The 21,097-nt window shown below is 44.6% G+C and overlaps 1 protein-coding gene across 1 annotated transcript in view; it reads left to right on the top strand.

Annotated features, from left to right (window-relative positions):
- GXYLT2 (glucoside xylosyltransferase 2) overlaps nt 1-21,097 on the top strand; it is a 33,563-nt gene that overhangs the window by 6,159 nt on the left and 6,307 nt on the right. Inside the window, exons 2-5 of the mRNA XM_079963666.1 lie at nt 10,988-11,180; nt 11,496-11,627; nt 17,330-17,581; nt 19,505-19,628. Of these exons, the coding sequence (XP_079819792.1) occupies nt 10,988-11,180; nt 11,496-11,627; nt 17,330-17,581; nt 19,505-19,628 (701 nt within the window). The remainder of the gene's footprint in view (nt 1-10,987; nt 11,181-11,495; nt 11,628-17,329; nt 17,582-19,504; nt 19,629-21,097) is intronic.

The raw sequence follows: 21,097 nt of genomic DNA, 5'->3' as shown, positions 1-21,097 counted from the left end.
TTTCCAACTCTCCCATCTTCTTGCGCTGTGAGAGTTTTTGCCCAAATCTTTATGGAGCAGTAGCTCATTCTGCCCACAGATCCATTGATTAAAGTGAGAATAATGCTAATGAGGGACACGGAGAAATATATCCTTTCAGTTATTTACAGTTTTCATATCAGTTAAATATGCATATATAATACTAGGGAGGCTGGTGTATTAATGGAAGCCAAGAATTTTAACAGATCTGAAACCTAAGCTGCTCTGACATGGGTGGGGAACCTGTGGCATGCAGGCCAAATTAGGCCCAGCACATGTCCCAGGTTGGCCCATGGGGCCATTTCCCCCAAACCACACCCACCTGCCATACACCTAAAATATTGAATTATAGAGTAGGGAGGGCCCACAAGGGTCATCTAGCCCAACCCCCTGCAATGCAGGAATCTTTCGCCCACCTGGGATGAAGAGTCTCATGCTCCACCAATTGAGCCATCCAGCCTGATCAAATGATTGCTGTGATAACCCCTAGAGAACCCCCTCCATTGATTGCAGTCGGTGAAGCAGCAGGGACGGCAACAGGAATGCAGGTGGGGAAGAATTTGGGGCTAATTTGATTGAATGTGGGCTGGAACTCATTTTAGAGCTGGCTCGGGAGCAGCAAAAGCAGTGACTCACTCTCTTGGCTACCATTGCACTGGCTTATTGTCATCTTTTTCTGGGTAGCCGAAGAACACAAAGTAAATCGGCTTTGTGCTGGAAGGAACGAGTACTTGGTGGCCCTCTGCAATATATTTGCGTGGCACTTTGCCTATAAAATTGTTCACATCTGGCTCCGATTTGGACGCTGCAGCATACTGTATTGTATAACAGTCCCGGGAAGCGTCCATGGCTTCTCCCTTTTGCAGTTGTTTAGATGAGTTTCAGTTGCTGCAGGCTGGAGATAAATGGCCAGAGTTTGCACAGCTGTTTATCCAGTGACCTGTTCTTTAGAATGTTGGCCATCCAGGCTAATTTTAGTTTGCTGGGCTGAGTTTTATGGTAAATCCTTTAGGGAGCAGTTGGGGATATTAAAACTTACGCATTTGGTGGTTGCTAGATCAGGGCTATCTCTTTATTGATGTCTTCCATAGGGAACTCCTTCCCAAGAGGAATGTGCCTGGCAAACTTGTTTGTAGGGAGTTTTTTAAATACAAAAAGGAGCAAAAGAGATTTGTCTTCAGCAGAGCTTTTGTGGCCTAGACGAGGTGCTTATAGTTCTGTAAGTTTGTGCATGTTTGGCTGAAAACTTGTTGATTCTGTTGCTACTAAAAATGACGGTCAATTGCCTATTTTAATTAGGATTTCCTTGCATTACTTGAGCTATTAATAAATAATAATAAAATTTTATTTATATCCCGCTCTCCCCAGCCAAAGCCGAGCTCAGAGTGGCTAACAGCAGCAAAAGTAACACAGTTTACATAAAATCACAATCCATTACCGGTAATTGAAATACATTCTGAAATCAATTCATTCTAAAATCAATTCAGAATCAAATTAATGGCAACCATTGGGCTGGAGTTCTATGAGGATTACCAAAGGAGAGGGTCAGACTGTGCCTTGGCCAAAGGTGCTTCAAGAGCCCATTGAATGAATAAGAACAGAATGAACAAATGCATGTAGTTCTGCATAGGTATTAACGACCGCAATCCTAAGTATTAAAGACTGCAATCCTAAGTACACCTAACCTGGGTATACAGTGAGGCATGCTTCTAAGTAAGCATACATAGAATTGTGCTGTATGTGTCTTCAGTGAGATTTAAGAAGATGAACGTTATATAAAGCCACCTTGAATCAAGTCACCCTTAGTTGCAAGTACACATGGTTACGGCTCGGCTGAAAGGTTTCTAGGGCTGCCTTTTGGCAAATGAGCACTGTTTTGTCTGGATCTGGAATAGTTCAAGATTGACAGGAACCAAGCTGTGCTTAAGGACTGAGTGTGGTTTATCTAACCCTCCTGGCAAACAAAAACATTGCCTCATGCTTGGTCTCCTGCCACAGAGCACACACTAGGTGAAAATAATCACATAGAGTTGCTGGCAGCGGTTGGTCCACCTGGGGGCTGAAACAGCTTTTATGGCCCTTCCTGTTGCATATTTGGTGGCCAAATATCAAAGTGATATTCTTAGGAAGTGCTCCTCCAGGTCTTTAAGCAGCGTTTTTTGAAGTGCTTAACACACAACTGCTGTCTGTTGATTAGGCTAGCAGCCAGTTTGTATCTTAGGAGATACTGCCTAATAAAGATGCTCTTCAAAGCCTCGTTTGTGTAACTTAATTCTTACCCAACCACTATTCCCCCCACCACTTTATGGTTTGTCTGCTCTACTTCCTCTCCCAATATACACCAGTGTAGACTCTTGTTTATGGGATGCTATAAAAGGAGCACAAAACAATAACCAAATATTCCTGTTTATGTAATCTTGCTGAGTTTCTCCTCCAAGGCTGTTCTTTGCTAGCTATGTCAGCTCGCATTCCAAAGGAGACTAGCAGCCTGGTTTTAATCACGCTTATTCAGAAATCTCACCAAGGGCCAAGCCACCTGTCCTTGTCTTTTTCTCTCCCCTCCCCACAGGGAATATGAAGGGGGTGAGGGGAGCGGAAATCTGAAAATGAACACAGAACCAAAATATTAAATTCTCATTCCGCTGTGGCTGATGGTTGCTCCTGTTTCTTTTGGCTTCCTCTTATTTATTGCATTTTTATTGTGTATTGTATTGTATTGTCTTTTTTTTTAATGTTTCAAGCTGCCTTGTGAAAAAGCAGGGTTGTATTTACAAAATAAGATGCTCACACCCTCCCCCAGAGCGCCCCTTCCATAGTCTTCATCCCACAGGGATGCTATTCAGAAGGAGAGCACCTAACTCGGTTCCGGTCTCCAGTGTCCATTGGAGTACCTAGGGGTTGACCACCTCTAGGGGCACAGGCCCAGTGGGGCGCAGAAAACATTCCTCCCCACTCTGGTTAGGAGCCAGCCCACCCACACTCTTCCTAGGCCACTCCTCTGCAGCTCTGGGTGGCTGGGTGAGGCATGCAGGCGCCTTTGGGTGTCTCAGCGGAGGAATCCGGTCGCTGGCATGGGCTGTCGCAGAGCCCCGCAGAGTCATCTGAGAATTACCAACTCCCTCATGCTTCAGGTATTTAACTTAGATACAAGACTTAGATGTGCAGAAAATGAAGGTTATTCCATAGGACAGAGCTTTCTAAACTTTTCATGTTGGTGACACACTTGTAGGTGACATGCATCCCTTTGCCACACAGTAATTCAGTTTTACGCAGGTGGCGCTGTGGGTTAAAGCCTCAGCGCCTAGGGCTTGCCGATCGAAAGGTCGGCGGTTCGAATCCCTGCGGCGGGGTGCGCTCCCGCTGCTCGGTCCCAGCGCCTGCCAACCTAGCAGTTCGAAAGCACCTCCAGGTGCAAGTAGATAAATAGGGATCGCTTACCAGCGGGAAGGTAAACGGCGTTTCCGTGTGCGGCTCTGGCTCTGGCTCTGGCCAGAGCAGCGATGTCACGCTGGCCACGTGACCCGGAAGTGTCTCCGGACAGCCCTGGCCTCTTAAGTGAGATGGGCGCACAACCCCAGAGTCTGTCAAGACTGGCCCGTACGGGCAGGGGTACCTTTACCTTTACCTTAATTCAGTTTTACTTAGTGAACTAACCCCTTTCCAGCCTCGGGAAGAGCACGGGGAATGTTCACGTGACACACCTACACACTGCAGCCAACACACTAACGTGTTGCAGCACACAGTTTGGAAAGCTCTGCCATAGGACTTACCTCTGTCCTACTTCTCAGGTGTTGAGTCAAAGCCAATTTAACAAGCAGCTGAATGAACTCAGATGTTCATTTTAGTTTATTCCCCGTGTTAACCCCAAAGGCTTGTGGTAGGTAACAGAGAAAAGAAAACTGAAGATATCCCTTCTTAATTTAGCTTCAGCCTAATTAAAATAGTCAAAAGTGTAACAGATGTTAGGACCTGCAGGTTTCTGCTTGGTTCTTTGCTTCCCAAACACCAGATGGAAGAAGAGGGCAACATCAATTTATCAAACAAACAAGTAAAAAAGTAGAAGGCCAGAAATAGAGCAAGCACATTTTTTTAAAAAAAGTAAAGCTGATCTGTAAACAATATGATTTTTATACTGCTCTGCAATAATGCAATTATCACAGTGGTGAATGAAAAAAAAAATACAATGAAGCTTGTTGGCATGCGCCTGTCTCAAGAGACAATGGATTGCGCCTCTATGCACCGAATGCACCGAAATGACCTCCCCAGGGCGCAAGATCGATGCGCCTCAGCCTCTCTGATGTGGTCCAAAGGGAAGCAGAACAATACATTTGGCACCAACTTGGCTGCAGGAGTTGCCAGAAGGAGGCGTGCAAAGGGTTATCCAACCTTCTTAGGGACTCCTCCAGATTTGTGTAGGGCTTAGCCCTTTCTCCACCCGCCCCAGAACAGTGAAACAAATAGTCTGCAACCTGAAATGCAGTAGTTTGGCACCCAATTTCCCCCAATCGAAAGGGTTATCCTCTGTATCAAACCCAAGGGGGAAAGGATTGAGAGTGGTATTGCTCAGAGGGTAACATTATGTGGGCAGTGCAATTTAATTTGGAATGCAAAGTGCTGCAAACACACAATAAACTCAGGTGTGGACAAGTCTCAATACTTCCTGCTTAACTCTTTGTTGTTTTGGTGACAAACTACAGTCATACCTCAGGTTGAGCTTTTTCAGGTTGCGTTCCGCGGTGACCCGGAAGTAACGGAATGTGTTACTTCCGGGTTTTGCCGCTCGCACATGCGCAGATGGTCAAAATGATGTCATGCGCGGAAGCAGCAAGTCGTGGGTTGCGTTTGCTTCAGGATGCGAATGGGGCTCCGGAACAGATCCCGTTCGTATCCAGAGGTACCACTGTACATGCTTTGTTAATCGTGCTTTCAAAAAAAGTGTGCTTAGCCTTTTCACCTTTATTTTGAAACCTAATCAGACCAGGGAGCCTAATCCAGGCATAGGCAAACTCAGCCCTCCAGATGTTTTGGGACGACAACTCCCATCATCCCTAGCTAACAGGACCAGTGGTCAGGGATGATGGGAATTGTAGTCCGAAAACATCTGGAAGGCCGAGTTTGCCTATGCCTGGCCTAATCCAATGCCATGCCCTCAGTCAGAGGCCTATACTTGGTTTCCTGCCGTAAATCACTCCCCTAAGTGCTATTGTATTTGCCCTTGAAGGTGCTATTTGTGATGTGTGTGTGTGCTGTGGCCAGTAAATACTGTTTGTTGTGTTAGCAGTGGTGGCCAAACTTGGCCCTCCAGCTCTTTTTGGACTACCAACTCCCAGCATCCCTAGCTAACAGGACCAGTGGCCAGGGACGATGGGAATTGTTGTCCCAAAACAGCTGGAAGGCCAGGTTTGGCCACCACTGTGTTAGAAGTACTGCTAGTCTGTAGCAAGTGCATGTTAAATTTCAACGTTGTTACTGTGTTTTGTAGTTGCTAAGGGGAGCCCTTAGTATTTTTGTGTGTGTGTTCTGATTTGGTGAAGTGGTTTAGTTTTGTTTCTTATGAGATATGCAGAGCGGCATTGGCTGCTTTGTGCTACATCTTTCGTGGATGGCAGAGTTGGGAGCTGTGGCTGTTTGTTGTGGTATTTTGTAACTGCTGCATTTCGGCTTCATATAGCTAGCCAAACAGATAGGCTTCTGATCGATGTATCGTCACGTGTGGTGGGAACTGATTTCACAGTGTCTTAAAAGTCAGCAAATGCGTTTTACCTGCCGGTACAAAAGAGGGTGATTACTCATCCCCTGGTTAAGTTCATTTTCAGTTGTTCTCAGTTTTGCCACACCTCAGTCAAGCTAGCTATACCAGAAATCATGTTTGGGAAGGGGGCATAAATTAAACCCATAACAGTTCTTAGAACCTAATTTTAGCAACCTTTTCTGATCTTCCCTGGCTTAGCACCAAAGCTTGCCTTGCAAAAATAAATGAGGCGGTGGAGAGCTTGCGCGCTGCCCTGTGAAGTCCTCTGAGGGTGAATTCCAGGGAATCCCCCTCCAGCCCACTCAGCCCTGACACAAGAAACATGGAGTGCCAAGAAAGGCGGCTTTGTTGAGGCTGACAAAGGCAGCTTTGTGGGTGGAACAGCTTTGTCTTTATCTTCTCTCTCCCATTATCTCTCCAGATCATCCTCTCTCTGCCCCTGTCCGCCACCCTCTGGTTTTTTCTCTCCAGCACTCCCAGTATCTGTACCCTCCCTCTGTTACAAGTCAGTTCCTTACAGCTTCTCTCCCATCCATCCCACTTCCCTTTATCTTTTACAACTCATCTTCATCTGTTTTAGGAGAAATGGCAAGCCTAGTGGAGTGTTGGTTGCTTTGTGCTTCACGGAAAGCTGCGCTGTTTGCAGCTGTGTGGGCATTTGTTGGGGTTCACTTTATGCAGTATTCCTTGTATTCTCTAATTTCTGCCTTTCGGTGCATTGTTGCACCATAAATTGACTTTTCCTTGCTAGAATCAAAGAATCATAGAGTCATGGAATTGTAGAGATGGAAAGGGACCCCAAGGGTCAAATAGTCCAGTCCCCAGCATTGCAGGAATCTCAGCTAAAGCATTCATGACATATGGCCATCCAACCTCTGCTTAAAAACCTCCAAGGAAGGAGAGTCCACAACCTCCCAAGGGAGTCCGTTCAACTGTCGAACAGCTCTTACCATCATAAAGTTCTTCCTAATGTTTACTTGGAATCTCCTTTCTTGTAACTTGAAGCCATTGGTTCGAGCTCTATCCTCCAGAACAGGAGAAAAGAAGTTTGTTCCCCCTTCTATGTGACAACCCTTGAGATATTTGAAGATGGCTGTTGTATCTCCTCTCTGTCTCCTTTTTTCCAGCCTAAACATACCCAATTCCCTCAACCGTTCCTCATAAGGCTTGGTTTCCAGACCCCTGATCATCTTGGATGCCCTGCTCTGCATAAAATCCAGCTTGCCAATATCCTCCTTAAATTGTGGTGCCCAGAATTGGACAGAGTATTCCAGGTGTGGTCTGACCAAGGCAAAATAGAGTGGTACTGTGACTTTCTTTGATCTAGAATAGAATTGGCTTTCCCCCCTGCTGCATCACACTGTGGACTCATGTTAATCTTGTGGTCCACCAGGCTTATCACCTGTTGACTCCTGAAGCAAGATCCTTTTCACATGTACAGTGGTACCTCGGGTTACGTACGCTTCAGGTTACAGACTCCGCTAACCCAGAAATAGTGCTTCAGGTTAAGAACTTTGCTTCAGGATGAGAACAGAAATCGCACGATGGCGGCACGGCAGCAGCAGGAGGCCCCATTAGCTAAAGTGGTGCTTCAGGTTAAGAACAGTTTCAGGTTAAGAATGGACCTCCGGAACGAATTAAGTACGTAACCAGAGGCACCACTGTACTGCTAGTAAGAGTCCCGCTGCTTTCTCCATTAGTTGTTTAAAAGGAAGCAAAGCTCTACAACTCCCAGCCCTGGCAAGCCTTCAGGGCTGAAGTTGGCTCCAATGCCAGCTCTGTGGCACCAGACCCAAAGAACCTGTGGCCAGGAAGACAAGAAACCCCCTTTCCACCTTCTAGTACTTTAGGAGCAGAAGGAAGCACATTTCCACTCTGGGAAGATGCCAGGGGTAGTTTCTCTGTGATGCACATAGTTATTTTATTCCAGACTGGACCAAACTAAACACTATGTTAAGCCCTTTAAAAAAAAAAAAAGCAAATAGCATCAGTGGGCGTGGGAGGGCAGGTAATTTTCAGAATCACAGCAGGTGGAAAGGGGAAAGTTATTATTTATTACATTTTATTACCAACCTTATACTCTAAGGTTCTAGGATGAGTTACAACAATTAAAACACAGCAGTACACAAAAATGTTTTAAGGTAACTTTAAATTACAGAAAAAAGGTGTGTCCTAAAAATTAATTTAAATGATTTAAACCTTTCTTCCCTGATGCAGCCTATTGAGATCAGTGTGGGTTTTTCTTTCCCAGGGCTCAAAACAAAAAGTAGTATTTTCCAGGAGTTCATTGTGCTGGGATGCCACCTTTGATTATTCAAGGCTATGCATAGTGTTAGTGTCCGTGCTTAAGGGCTGCATTGGTGGCACGAAAACACTCTTAGCATCGTAACATCAAGGTAATGAACAGCTGGGGTTTTCTACCTGCTTCGATTGTAGCACGCAGGGGCGAGCTATATCAAAGCTTTCATTTTCTGTGTACAGCTTGATTTAATGATGCAATTAAGAGTAAGCATAGGAGAAGTAGGCAAAAAGCAGTGCCATAAGAAAGGGGAAGGAGCACAATCCATGCAAGCAGCCAATTATGCACTTTAATAATTCAGCGGGTTTTGCACTAATTGGCTGGAAAGTAAATACTATTTGCATAAGTGTAGTGTGCCATTATTTATCCACTGCAAGAAATTGAGCTTTAATTAAGACAAAAGCCCGTGGACTTTTCAGCAATTAATGAAATATATTGCGTTCTTGAACCAGTCAGGTACCAAACGCTTGTGTCCCTTAAGGCGCGAGAAGATTTATGTTGCAATACAGAGCAGCAGCTATTGCATGCAGACTTCATTTTAGTTTCGTTGGGGGTGGGTGGGAGAAGGGGGGATCCATTCCGCTTACAAATGAAGTACCCTAGTTGCTGGACTGTTTATATCCTTGCACCAAGGGAGCCATGATTCTGTGTTGAGAATAAATTGTGCAGATGGATGACGTTGTTTTGCATAACATACCGGTATGTTATGCAAAACAACGTCATCCATCTGGTAGTTCCAAAGAGCATGATCGCTCTTTGCATTTCCACGTAATTTTGAAGAAAATGGTGGTGTGGAGCAGGAGGAAGCCTTTGTAAGTAGCACAGAGGTAACAGAGAGGATATGAGGGAGGAGGGAAGTGTGATAGAAAGTGATGGAAGAAGTAGCTACGCTGGGCATATTAGAAACCTTTCTTCTGAACACTGAGGCCTTCGGTTTACATTCACTTTGTTTTAGGGATAGTTTCTTAAGAGTTCCCACATTCTCTTTTTGCACAATGCATCTGTTCTTTCTCCCCCTCTTGCCCACTTACAGGTTGCCCCCATTACAGGGATGGTTTTATCTCAGCTGCTCAGTCATTTGTCACATCTTGTTATTCATGAGTAAACGATGGGTAGCTAATCTGTGGAGCCAACAAGTAGTAATTTTGAGAGCTGAGTTGTTGGCAGAGTGAGGATTGGGGTGAACAAATGACTACTCTTGAGGCATAGGGAATCAAATAAGTAGGATGCAAGTCAGAAAGGTCCAGTGGGGGTAAGCATGGACCAATGGTACCAAATAGTATGGGAAACAGTCATATTAGAAAAACTAACCAATAAACTGAAACTGACACAGGGTCAAATGGAAGAAGACACCTTCACCCCGGTATGGCTCCTTTTTATCACGTACACAGCCCAACAAGACAAGAATCCACCAGCAGCATACAAATCAATATGGCTAAACTGATTCAAAAACACCCACCCACCCCACTCACACATGAAAACAGAGTACACCACAGCCAATCACAAACAAACAACCACACCCTAGGCCAGGGGTCAGCAAACTTTTTCAGCAGGGGGGCCGGTCCACTGTCCCCCAGACCTTGTGGAGGGCCATACTGTATTGGGGGGGGGGATGCAAGAGCACCATGAGCCCCGGTGGCTGATTACCTGTGTCTTGCAAGCAGCAGGCACTGGCGGCAGCGAAGGGAAGATGAGTGGTGCGAAAGGGCTGGCTCTGGAGAGGGGCTGCTTAAAATTGCACTCAGCCAACGGCAGCTCAACAAAGCCCAGCCCCCTTCCTCCTCTAGGCAGGGCAGGGAGAAGCCAGGAGGAGGGAGGGAGGAGGCGCAGGCGCCGTTGTGTGAGGGAGAGGGAAAGAATGTGTGTGCTGGAGATTCACATGGCAATTCCCAGACCGTCCGTAGGCCAGATCCAGAAGGTAATTGGGCCTGATCTGGCGCGCTGGCCTTAGTTTGCCAACCCATGCCCTAGGCCAACCCCAGCCTCTCTCACCACCAAAGGAACACAAGCGAATAGTAAAGAGAACCTGCACAAGCGACGCTGACACAAAACCCCACACATAGAATAAGTAAAATAGAAACATTGCCACCCGACCCCACCCCCACCCACCATGGACCCCTCCACCTCTCCCCCCCCCTTTTCTTACTAATGTCTCAACAAATGAAACTGATCTGTAGAAAATGTAACTTGAAAAAAGGCATTGCACACACTTTTGTAAGCCAAGAAATCTTTAATAAAAAGATACTTTTTTTTTTTTAAAAAAAGAAAGGTTCCAGTGTTTTTGTGTTATGTCCTCCTCCTCTCATGGTTGCAGGAGTCACTCATCAAAGAGCTCCGCAAGTTCACTCCAAAATCTCCTGGAAACTTGTGCCTGCATGTTTGCAAGCGTATCTCTGCAATCAGAAGGGGCTGCTGACCAGATGTGAGAGTCCATTCGGCATTTGGCACCAGTGACGCTTCCTGTAACATTTGAAGCCACCCAGACTCTTACTTGACAGCCAGAGTTACATTTCTGAATTTGCTATTTGAACCTGAAACTAAAACCAAGCTGTACATAAGGAAACACTTGTGATGATGGAAGATAATAAAGGAAAGATTTTCGCACCTTAAAACTGATTAGGTCACATGATTAAAATTAGCCTGGCATGCTCTTCGAATCCCAGCTCCCTTGGAAAGTGGTGGACTCTTCTTCCTTGGAAGTTTTAAAGCAGAGGTTGGATGGCCCTCTGTCATGGATACTTCAGTTGAGATTCCTGCCTTGCAGGCGTTGAAATGGATGACCCTATGGGTCCCTTCCAACTCTACAGTTCTCTGGTTCTTTTTATATTTGCAGTATTGTGCTTATTTAATGTAAAACCTCCAAAGATGATTATTTTTGTCTCACTCAAGTGCATTTTTTTAAATGTATATATTTTTAGGAGACCAAAGGACCAGAAGCATTCTGCAGCCCCGCTCTCATCTCCGCAGTGGATGCATCTTGCGGTTGTAGCATGTGGCGACCGGCTGGAAGAAACTCTCGTCATGCTGAAATCAGCAGTTCTCTTTAGCTACAGGAAACTCAAATTTCACATCTTTGCTGAGGATTCCCTGAAACCTGAATTTGAGAAGAAAGTGAGTCCCCTGCGCTATTTTCTTTCTTTCTTTCTTTCTTTCTTTCTTTCTTTCTTTCTTTCTTTCTTTCTTTTTAAAGAAACACCAACCAAATCTAGATCTTTGATTATAAGCTTGCAGATTCACTTGGAAATGCTCTGACAGCCACAAGTTAATGAGCGGATAAACTCTTTTCTAGTAGTAAGCCCTCAATAAAGCTCTGCCTGAGTAAGAGCTTTGTTTTAATTTGTTTGACTTTGTAGAGCAATAGCATTTCCCACAAAGCAACCTCTCAGGAATTCTAATCCCCCTCACTTTCCTCCTTGTGCTTTTCAGCTACAGGAATGGCCCCCTTCGTACACAAAGAAGTTTGAATATAATGTCTACCCAATCGCCTTTTCAGTGGGAAATGCTCAGGAATGGAAAAAATTATTCAAGCCATGCGCTGCCCAGCGGCTCTTTCTCCCGGTAAGGCACTTGGGCGAAGGCCACAACCCTAGCCCCACTTACCTAGGAGTAAGCCACATCAAAGTCAGTGGGACATTCTTCTGAGTAGACGTGCTGAGGACTGCAGCCTGAGGTAGCTGAACTCAAGAAACTGCATTGGCCTTAGAAATGTTGAGACCTCCCTCGCGCACAAATTGAAACGTTCCGTTTGCTTGCGGACCTGTCAAACAGCTCCTCCTCTCCCACCGTCTTTCCTAAAGCCCAGCAAGGTGCCAGTCTCAGTGATGTTTTGTTTCGTTTTATGTTGGGGAGCACTTAAAAAGCCCCCCTTCTTAAGGCCCTGGCAGGTGAGGGTTTTGCTCCACAGGAGGACAAACCCCCTGCTGCGAGTGACCGGTGCTTCCTTCCCAGTTAATGCTTATTTGTGTTCAGGTTTTTAGCATCATGGCCCTAACACTCACCTGCTAATTACTGGTGCATGCAGAGAAGCAGACAGCAGGCAAGACTGAGGTGCTTTCAGCTGTAGCAGGGCTGGGTCCCAGAGGCTGACAAGCAAGCTGGCAGTAGCCAAAAGACCACCTCCTTCCCATAAGACCCCCTTGGACGCTAAGGTCAACGGATGGGAGCACTCTTGGTTCCATTCACCCTCAGAAGCACCTCATTACCCTAGCATTTGACACACGAAAAGTATACAGTACAGTCGCATCTTACAATTGCAAGGGTTCCATATATGTGTAAACTCAAAAAAACTCAGACCCAGGGGATTCCGGAGCTGGTGTCAGGTCCCCGGGGATGCTTTCGCAAGATCTCACAGGACCATCTGAGATCTCGTGGGAGCATCCCAGACTTGGCATGCTGAGAAGGCCTTACTTGCCAAGCAAGGTGGAGAGCTTAAAAGCTCCTTTTTTTCTATGCTGAGTTTTCTGGAGCAAAAAGAGCTTTTAAGCTCTCCGCTTTGCTTGCATTTAATTTGCAGTTTTTTCAGTCAGCGGCCCTCAACCGCTGTTGAAATTGCGCGAGTTAAATGTGCATAGGGCATGATCGCACTGTATTTTCGGGAGCCACCCTGTGTTTTTTGTGTGTGATTGAATTTTTAATTGCAAGTTTCGAAACTGCATTTTAAATTGTGGAAACCTGCCCTGGTCCCTTAGGGTGAAATAGTTGTAACAATAGCTAGTCTGTAACAGTGCTCGTCTGATGTAAAGATCTGGGACCACACATCACAGGAGCCGGAGCCAAGACTTAAGGCTAAGTGGCAGGGCCTAGGCCAGAGAGCACATAACCCAAGCTGTTCTTTCCTCCAGCACTGATCTAAAACCTACTGTGATCTGAAACACTCTGTTGTTGAACAGAGCACGGCTGTGCTTCTGAGGCCATGCACTCCAGCAAGATTGGCATGACCCCTGCTGTCTCTGGGATTGATGTGCGGCGAATATTTGACACCTAGAAAAATGTTGTACAGTGTTCTCGGAGTATGTATTTGGAAGCTTCTAGTTGGAGCAGAGGTTTCTGTCTTCTTCCTCTCTTTAATCCAGCTGAGATGGCTTCTTAGCCCCATGTGCACACATCAAGGCAAAACAAAGATGAGTAAAGGCGAAACAGCAGTCTTTTAATCTGGCCAGTTCTGTTGCTGCTTGCTACACTTATGTGGACTTGCCTTGCCCAGCTCTGGTCTTCTGCAGGCCTTCTTTAAAAAGGGGGGGGGGGTATGGAAAACAGATGCGCCACCACTGAGCTACAACTCTTCCCCACAACCTTAAGTTTAACCTAAAACTACTGTTACAGATAGGTAGCCGTGTTGGTCTGCCGTAGTCAAAACAAAATAAAAAAATTCCTTCCAGTAGCACCTTAAAGACCAACTAAGTTAGTTCTTGGTATGAGCTTTCGTGTGCATGCACATGTGTATCTGAAGAAGTGTGCATGCACACGAAAGCTCATACCAAGAACTAACTTAGTTGGTCTTTAAGGTGCTACTGGAAGGAATTTTTTTATTTTGTTTTGACTAAAACTACTGGGTAAAGATGCTGACTCTGGGGTTGCGATGCTCATCTCGCTTTATTGGCCAAGGGAGCTGGCGTACAGCTTCTGGGTCATGTGGCCAGCATGACTAAGCCACTTCTGGCGAATCAGAGCAGCGCACGGAAACGCCGTTTACCTTCCCGCCAGAGTGGTACCTATTTATCTACTTGCACCTTGATGTGCTTTTGAACTGCTAGGTTGGCAGGAGCAGGGACCGAGCAACGGGAGCTCACCCCGTCACGGGGATTTGAACCGCCAACCTTCTGATCGGCAAGTCCTAGGCTCTGTGCTTTAACCCACAGTGCCACCCGCGTTCCTTTTAAAAACTATTGTGACAAACCTGCATATTCTGTAGCTTGCTAGTAAGCAGATGCTCCAGCTTCTCATTAGGCATAGCAAGCATGCAGCAGCAGCAGTTTTACATGTGATGCCTGCCCAAGCATACAGAGAACATCATGAAGTTATTAACTAACTTCCTCACTGCAAAACCTGGAACTGGAGCCTTATCAACAAACACCACCTGGGATGAGTTGTAGACAGCGCCGGTCGTTCCCAGGATGTATCTCCAGAGAACAAGCTGGCTCATATGTACTATAGAGAGCGAAAAGGTCCCAGAATGTTGGCATTCTGCAACCAGAGATGTTTTCTTCGAAGAACCGCAGCATCAAATTACAGTTTCAGCCCATGTCCTTGCTTCTTGCTGCTTGTTTCAAGGAACGGTTCCTTAGTTTTGAAATAATAGTGTTAGTTGCCAGTCAATAAAAAGCACAGTTTGTTTCTCTCCCCTCCTCCATCCCTCCAGTATACTGTAATAAGTACTATGTGCTTTCTGACAGACATAATATGTTATTTTCTCACAACATAGCCCTTATTTTTGAGCTCTTTGAGTGGCAACCCTATCACCAGCCCATAGCTATCATATGTAAAGATGGGAGTGAATTTTGGTCATGTCTGCCTTTTAAGCAACAAATAGTTCTCTGTCACAGATCGGTTGCCAGTGCATGGAGTTAAAAGGGGGGAGCGGTCTTCTGCTTATAGCAGCTTTGTGACGGGAAATATGCTATCTTCTGTCCCTGCAGCACTGCAACAGGAAAAGTCACAGCTATTGACCATCTCCTGTCATAAATCTGCTAAAGGCATATAAGAGCTTACCCTCCGACTAGGAGCCAGGAACCCGTGTCATGGGATTGTTTAAATTTTAGCAAAACCTAATGATCTCAGAGTTCTTAGCTCTTGCTTGGCCAAATCTTTGATTAACTGGATCTCATCCAAGGAAGGGTTTGGCCATTCTAGGAGGGGTTTGCCTTAATAAACCCATGCTCAAACACTTGTCCCTGAATTGCCTAGCCTTAAAGTTCATCCAATAATATTTGGCTAGCCTCAAATGATGGTGCGTTTAAAACGGGGCAGGGAATGGTGATACTGGAGAGGCCACGATAAATGGTAGTTGTGACTTTGCTAGAAGTTTTCTAGATTCTGCTGCAACAATACGTATGTGTTGGAGAGACTGGGAAAGAATCTGTGCAGAATAATGAGGGTGTGGGGAAAGCTGTGAAAGAAGCGCAATTTGTAGTCAGAATTGTGCGGCAGAAGTGACACCATTGTCATAAGTAGAGTAAAGCACATTGCCTTAATTGCAGCTTTTCTGTAGAAGTGTCTCTTGTATAGAACACTAACTTACTCTACCAGTTGTGGAGCATGTGCCGCAGATCAAAAACAAAGCCAAAGATAAAGGTTTTTTAAAAACACACATGAAAAATGCCTCTCCATATCCATTAAATAGGCTGGAATATTTTCTCCGGAATAGGTTATCTTAAATTATTTATTGATGCATTCCAATAGTCTGTATCAGGGATGTCCAACCAGTAGATCGTGATCTAGCGGTAGATCCTTGGCTGATCCTGGTAGATTGCTGGATCCTTATCATGTACAAAAAGTTATGGGGGAAAGCGTAAAAACACTGTGCAGTCTTCCCCCCCCCCAAAAAAAAACTCAGTAACCCTGGGCAATCCACCTACCCTATGCACACTCCTCCTCCCTCCAATGACAATGGGCAGGTCACTGTCAGTTTTTTATACTGGGAGTAGATTGCAGTCTCTTGGGAGTTGGACATGCCTGGTCTATATCTTCCAATAAAACAGATATTAATTTTATTTAAGAGCCAAAGTACCGATTATTTATTTTTGTTTATTCCAACCCTTTTCTCCCTGCCCCGCCCCCACTTTCATGTTTGGAAACTTTGGGCAATGATATCTTGAGCACCTAATTGCAGAAGTGGAAAATGCTCTTATTAAATTTGAAATTCAAATACTGAGACCTCAAGGGTAATCTAATGACAATCAAGGCTTTTCCTCTGCTGAATATGTCCCACGAGTGTCTTTTTAGCAAAGTAAATGTGGCCACCCACTCTGAGGCATGTTATTTTTATGCCAATTTAAAAGCGCACGGGTTTGTTATGTGTCGCATTCTCTTCTTCCAAGGTGATGTACATGGTACATCCACTCTCCCCGTTGCAGGTCTAGGGAAGAGTGGGAGACTTCCCTAGTACCACCATGTGCACTGCATAGAGGGGGAATTTCAACCACTCCTGAGCCATTCTGCTAGCCATCGAATAAGAGAGTTTTGTGGGAAAGAAAGCAAAGAAAGGGAGGGATTTTCTGCATCATTAGGAGAGACACTTCGCTGCTTTTGAAGAAATATTGAAACCTCCCCACACAAGTGTTTTGTTTAATAATGCAATTACGTAAATTATGAATGGATACATACAGAACCAAGTGTCCACAAGAGGGCACACTGTGAACAAGAATCAACAGCCTGATTGTTATTATCCCTTTTGAGATATCCAGGTAACTCGTGCATCAATCTTATCTCTCATTTCCAGCACTTCAAACGTTACTTTGAAAAGCCACTGCCAGTCAGACTGGGTAGATGGACCAGAGTTCTGAATATGTTCAAATAATTATCCTTTTTTTTCCTTCTTCTTCTTTTTTTGCTAATTCTACATTCAGACCACACAGTGGATTCTGGCCGTTTAGCAAGGTTCTTTTTTTGGAGTAATTCATGTGATCAGGCAAGCGGTGGCAATTATCAGAAGGCAGCCTGAAAATAGGAAAATCTTTATCACAAATGTGCCTCTCCACAGGGTGGTCTTTCCCTTGCCTGAAATGAGGACCACCATTTAAAAACCCATTGTGCAGCCAAGCTGTTACCTGGTTATATGAGTTGGCCCCATTGTCTGTCAGTACAAACTTAAACTAGTCTTGTCCTTTTAGCAAATTTTAAAAAAACATGTTTTCTTGTTTATACTGATTTTGTTGCTATGAAGCTTCATGATGTGAGATTTACTTTTATTTTTTCTTGTTAGTTATATTTAAAACCAAACTATAAGACAGAAATGCTTCAAATGAACATCAAGAAGCATCCCCTGTGGCAAACCCCTCATTCCACCATCTTCTCATGCTCCCTAATTCTCTTGAGCGCCAGAACATAGTAGTTGGCTCACTTCATCCAGTTGACCCTGAGGAGCTTATTTATATTGAATGTCTCTATACCGAGCAGGAATTTGGATCAAAATGGTATGTTCTTTTGTGTCTTGCATGTATACACAGAGTGAATGAGTTCTTGGCCTGTAATCTGTCTTCTGGCCTTCCTGACTTTGATGCCTGTTTGTTTTTCCCTACACCCATTACCTTCCAACCCCAAAGACGATTTTAAAAGACGTAGATTCCCTTCTGTATGTGGACACAGATGTCCTATTTTTGCGACCCATTGATGACATCTGGGGCTTCCTGAGAGCATTCAATTCCACGCAGCTGGCCGCCATGGCTCCAGAACACGAAATACCAAAGATTGGCTGGTACAGTCGGTTTGCTCGCCACCCATATTATGGAGTGACTGGGGTAAATTCTGGAGTCATGCTGATGAATTTAACCCGTATTAGGAATGCCCAGTTCAAGGTAAGAATGGCTTTTGATTTGTTTGTTTTGTTTCAGAAACACTTTTCTCTCCCACGTCAACTGGGGATTGTGTTATGTACTGAAGTTCTCACCCTGGGCCAGCAGGGGGATTCTGTAGATAGTTATGCAAATAAGGGATCGAAAGTGACGTTCAGTGATTGGATAGTTTTAGAAAATTGTTACTGTTACGTTGTACTGGAGCTCTATATAAGCAGGCTGACTGAACCCTTCAGTTCAGTTCTGTTCTGGCCTGTGAATAAACAAGAGCTGTTTGAAGAATCGCTGTGTCGTCTGATATGTTCACCCACTACTTAACAGATTGGTTTCCACTCCTGCGTGTATAAAACTTCCTCACGGTTTTATACAAATGATTTCCCACTGATTGAAAAACCAGCTTGGACTGTTGTTTTCCGAGGAATGTGCTTTGACTGACAGAATCAGTCCACTGGCTTCTCAAATTGGCCCAGAGTAGCATACCCAAATGATAGTTAACTTGAGAGGCTTGTCACTGTAGGTCTTCAAATGCTGTCACACTGAGGACATCACTGGTGCGCCTTTGTCACTACTGCTGGTGCATTTCACATCTTCCTGCCCGCTGGATTAAGAATGGGCACTATCCAATTAAATTGTTGCATGTGTGGTGATTTCTGAGCGTGCCACCGAACTTCCCCTCCCTCTGCTCCCTTCTGCACCTCACCCTCCAAATCTAATCTAGGGTTCCCCAAACCTCTGGGGCAGCTTGGGGCATGGTGCAGTGGGAGAGGGAGGAAGTCACGGTCTTTGAAGTCGTTCCATGTGTGCAATGACTTAGTTGCATACAACTCTGCATATTCAGGCAATGTTCCTACCATCATCTCAGAGGACTTCAGGTTTCATCCATGGATGCAAACCGTCCCCCAAAAGATTGCAGAACCCTCAGATGTGACCTTAGTACTGGGGATCATAGGAACCTGCCTTATACCAGGTCAAGCTGTTTGTCCATCAGGATCAACCAGGGAACATACTCCTTTGGAAAAGTGGTGGACTCTTCTTCATTGGAGGTTTTAAAGCAGAGGTTGGGTGGCCATCTGTCATAGCAGCTTTAGCTGAGATTCCTGCATTTAGGGAGGCTTTTAATGTTTTATTTATTGTGGTATTTTAATATTTTGATGGAAGCCGCCCAGAGTGGCTGGGTAAGTGGGCAGGGTATAAATAAATAAATTATTCTTATTATTGACTAGATGACCCTCCCAACTTTACACTTCTAAATCCAGTATTTGCTCAGACTGGCGGTGACCTTTCATAACACCCCCTATTCAGTTCTTTCAACTGGAGATGCGAGATTAAATCTAGCCCTTCATTAAAAGTACATGTTTTGCCACTGAGCTATGGCATCTTCCTGTAAAATGATTAAAGCTACAGTAAAATAGCAGAGCTGCTCTGGAGGCTTTTTCCAGGACCCAGTAGGGACCACCTGCTGAGCCTCTCTGGCTTTGAGCCAACTTTCTTCTCTATGAAATGGTAAATGCAAATGTTGACATAATAAGAGTAAGCAAGTGTATTGTGTTCAAGCTCTGTTGCTTCATGTTTTCTTTAATTGCATGCATGCAAATCATGATACCACTTGGGGCACAGAAAAAGGAGGTTCGAATCCACGCTTCTGAGCACTTTTGGATTTGATGGCCTTTCAGGATCAGCCAAATGAATGGTCAGTTGAGGATATGGAATCACATTATCTGAAGGGAGAGCTTGCATGCTGGCAGTCTGCACGGTTCCCCTTCGCTGGCTCCCTGTTCCAGCATGAAGGGCAGTTCTTCCTTTCTGTGCTGTTTGGTTCCAGGAACAGTGAAAAAGGTTGCTGCTCAGCGTTGCTACGCCTTCCTCCTGCTGTGATTTCTGCTGGTTTCTACTTTTCTTTCTTTATCGTTTATTCCTGCCTTTCAGAACAGCATGATACCGACAGGCTTGACATGGGAGGAGATGTTGTACCCTTTATACCAAAAGTACAAAAACTACATAACATGGGGAGACCAGGACTTGCTCAACATCATTTTTTACTTTAATCCAGGTACACGGTGCACAGACTCTATATTATAGACATGTGTAGGTGGTGGTGGTGGTGGCGGTGGTGGTGGTGGTGGTGGTTGTTGTTGTTGTTGTTGTTGTTGTTGTTGTTATTATTATGTCTCGTTGGAATATGTGACAGGGTGGTGTGTATAGACTCTGCCTCATTGGCCTGTGCTGCCAATCCTGTGGATGAGAACAGATTGTGATTGTTTTATTGATGGAAAGTGATAGACAATCACTTGCATTAAATAATTTAATTAATTAATTAATTAATTAATTAATTAAATCCCCCTCACCCACTTCATGCATTCTCTGCATGGTAGCTATAACCATGCTGTGAGCTGTTAGCTGTTGCATGGCTCAAGCCCAAAGGCAAAATATTGCCATGGTACTATAGAGAAAGGAAGGGCCCTGGAATGACCATCTTGCTGTATGAGTAGGGCCAGGAAGTGATCTACCCCCTTTTTGGAGGGTCAGGTCAAAATTATTGAGCTTTTTTCAGAAAGGCCCATTTTTTAGGGGTTCAGGTCAAAGTTGTAGGGCTTTTTTTAGGGGGGAGGAAAGCCCCATCTTTTGGGGGTGCAGGGCAAAAATGTTGAGCTTTTTTTAGGGGAGCCAAACTTCTTGAGCTGCTTTGGGGGGAGCCAGTGATCTACTAGAGACATCCAGTGATCACGACCTACCTGTTGGACGTGCCTGGAATAGCAGACACATGATTCGTTTCCAGATTGTATAGCTTTCCTTATTTCAGAATTTATTTTTTTTAAAATAATATTTATTGAAATTTCCAAATATAACAGAAAAAAGAAAAAGAAAAAATAGAACATTTACTTTTAGGCATTATTTTCATTAACATCTTTCCAGGACTTCCCCACCCCACCCCCTCTTGTATTCCAATTCCATTAAATTAGCTCAACAAGTTCTTACCCCAAATTTTAAACTTATTATCATTGACCCAGTGTTAAGAACATTTTTTCCCCCTAAAATCGACCCCTGTTCCCTTCCACGAGTTCCCCTCTTTAATATGCAGAACAGAATAAAGTAAAAAATAAAAAACAAAGTATAATTTTACACCCTTTGGATTCCAAATTTCCCTCCCCCTTTCCCGGTTATGATCCCCAATGTCCATCAATGTCTGCTGTCATCCTGGAGATCCCACATCTAGGCCCAAATCTCTCTCCGCTCCACTTTGCCGTCCTTTTAATAGTCTTTGCCATCTTTTTGGTAGTCTTTAATTTCGAGCACCCAATCTTGGAAGGACTCTATCTCAAGAAGGTCCATTTTTTCCATCCAGATCTCTATATTTAAGAGTAAAACTCCAATTTTATTTCTTTAGACCTTTTAAATCTGGATGTCCCAAATGTTCCCACTTCCAGCTTTGTCCAATTCTTGTTGTTCTCTTTCCTCACTCTCCTCTGGTTTCTTTTCCTGCTCCACTGCAAAAATGTTCTAATTCCAAAGACTTCTAAT

The sequence above is a fragment of the Podarcis cretensis genome, assembly GCF_951804945.1.
Source record: "Podarcis cretensis genome assembly, chromosome: 2".
Taxonomy (NCBI): Eukaryota; Metazoa; Chordata; class Lepidosauria; order Squamata; family Lacertidae; genus Podarcis; species Podarcis cretensis.
Note: the sequence above shows the minus strand (reverse complement) of the source record. Positions and strands in the feature narration are given on the sequence as shown.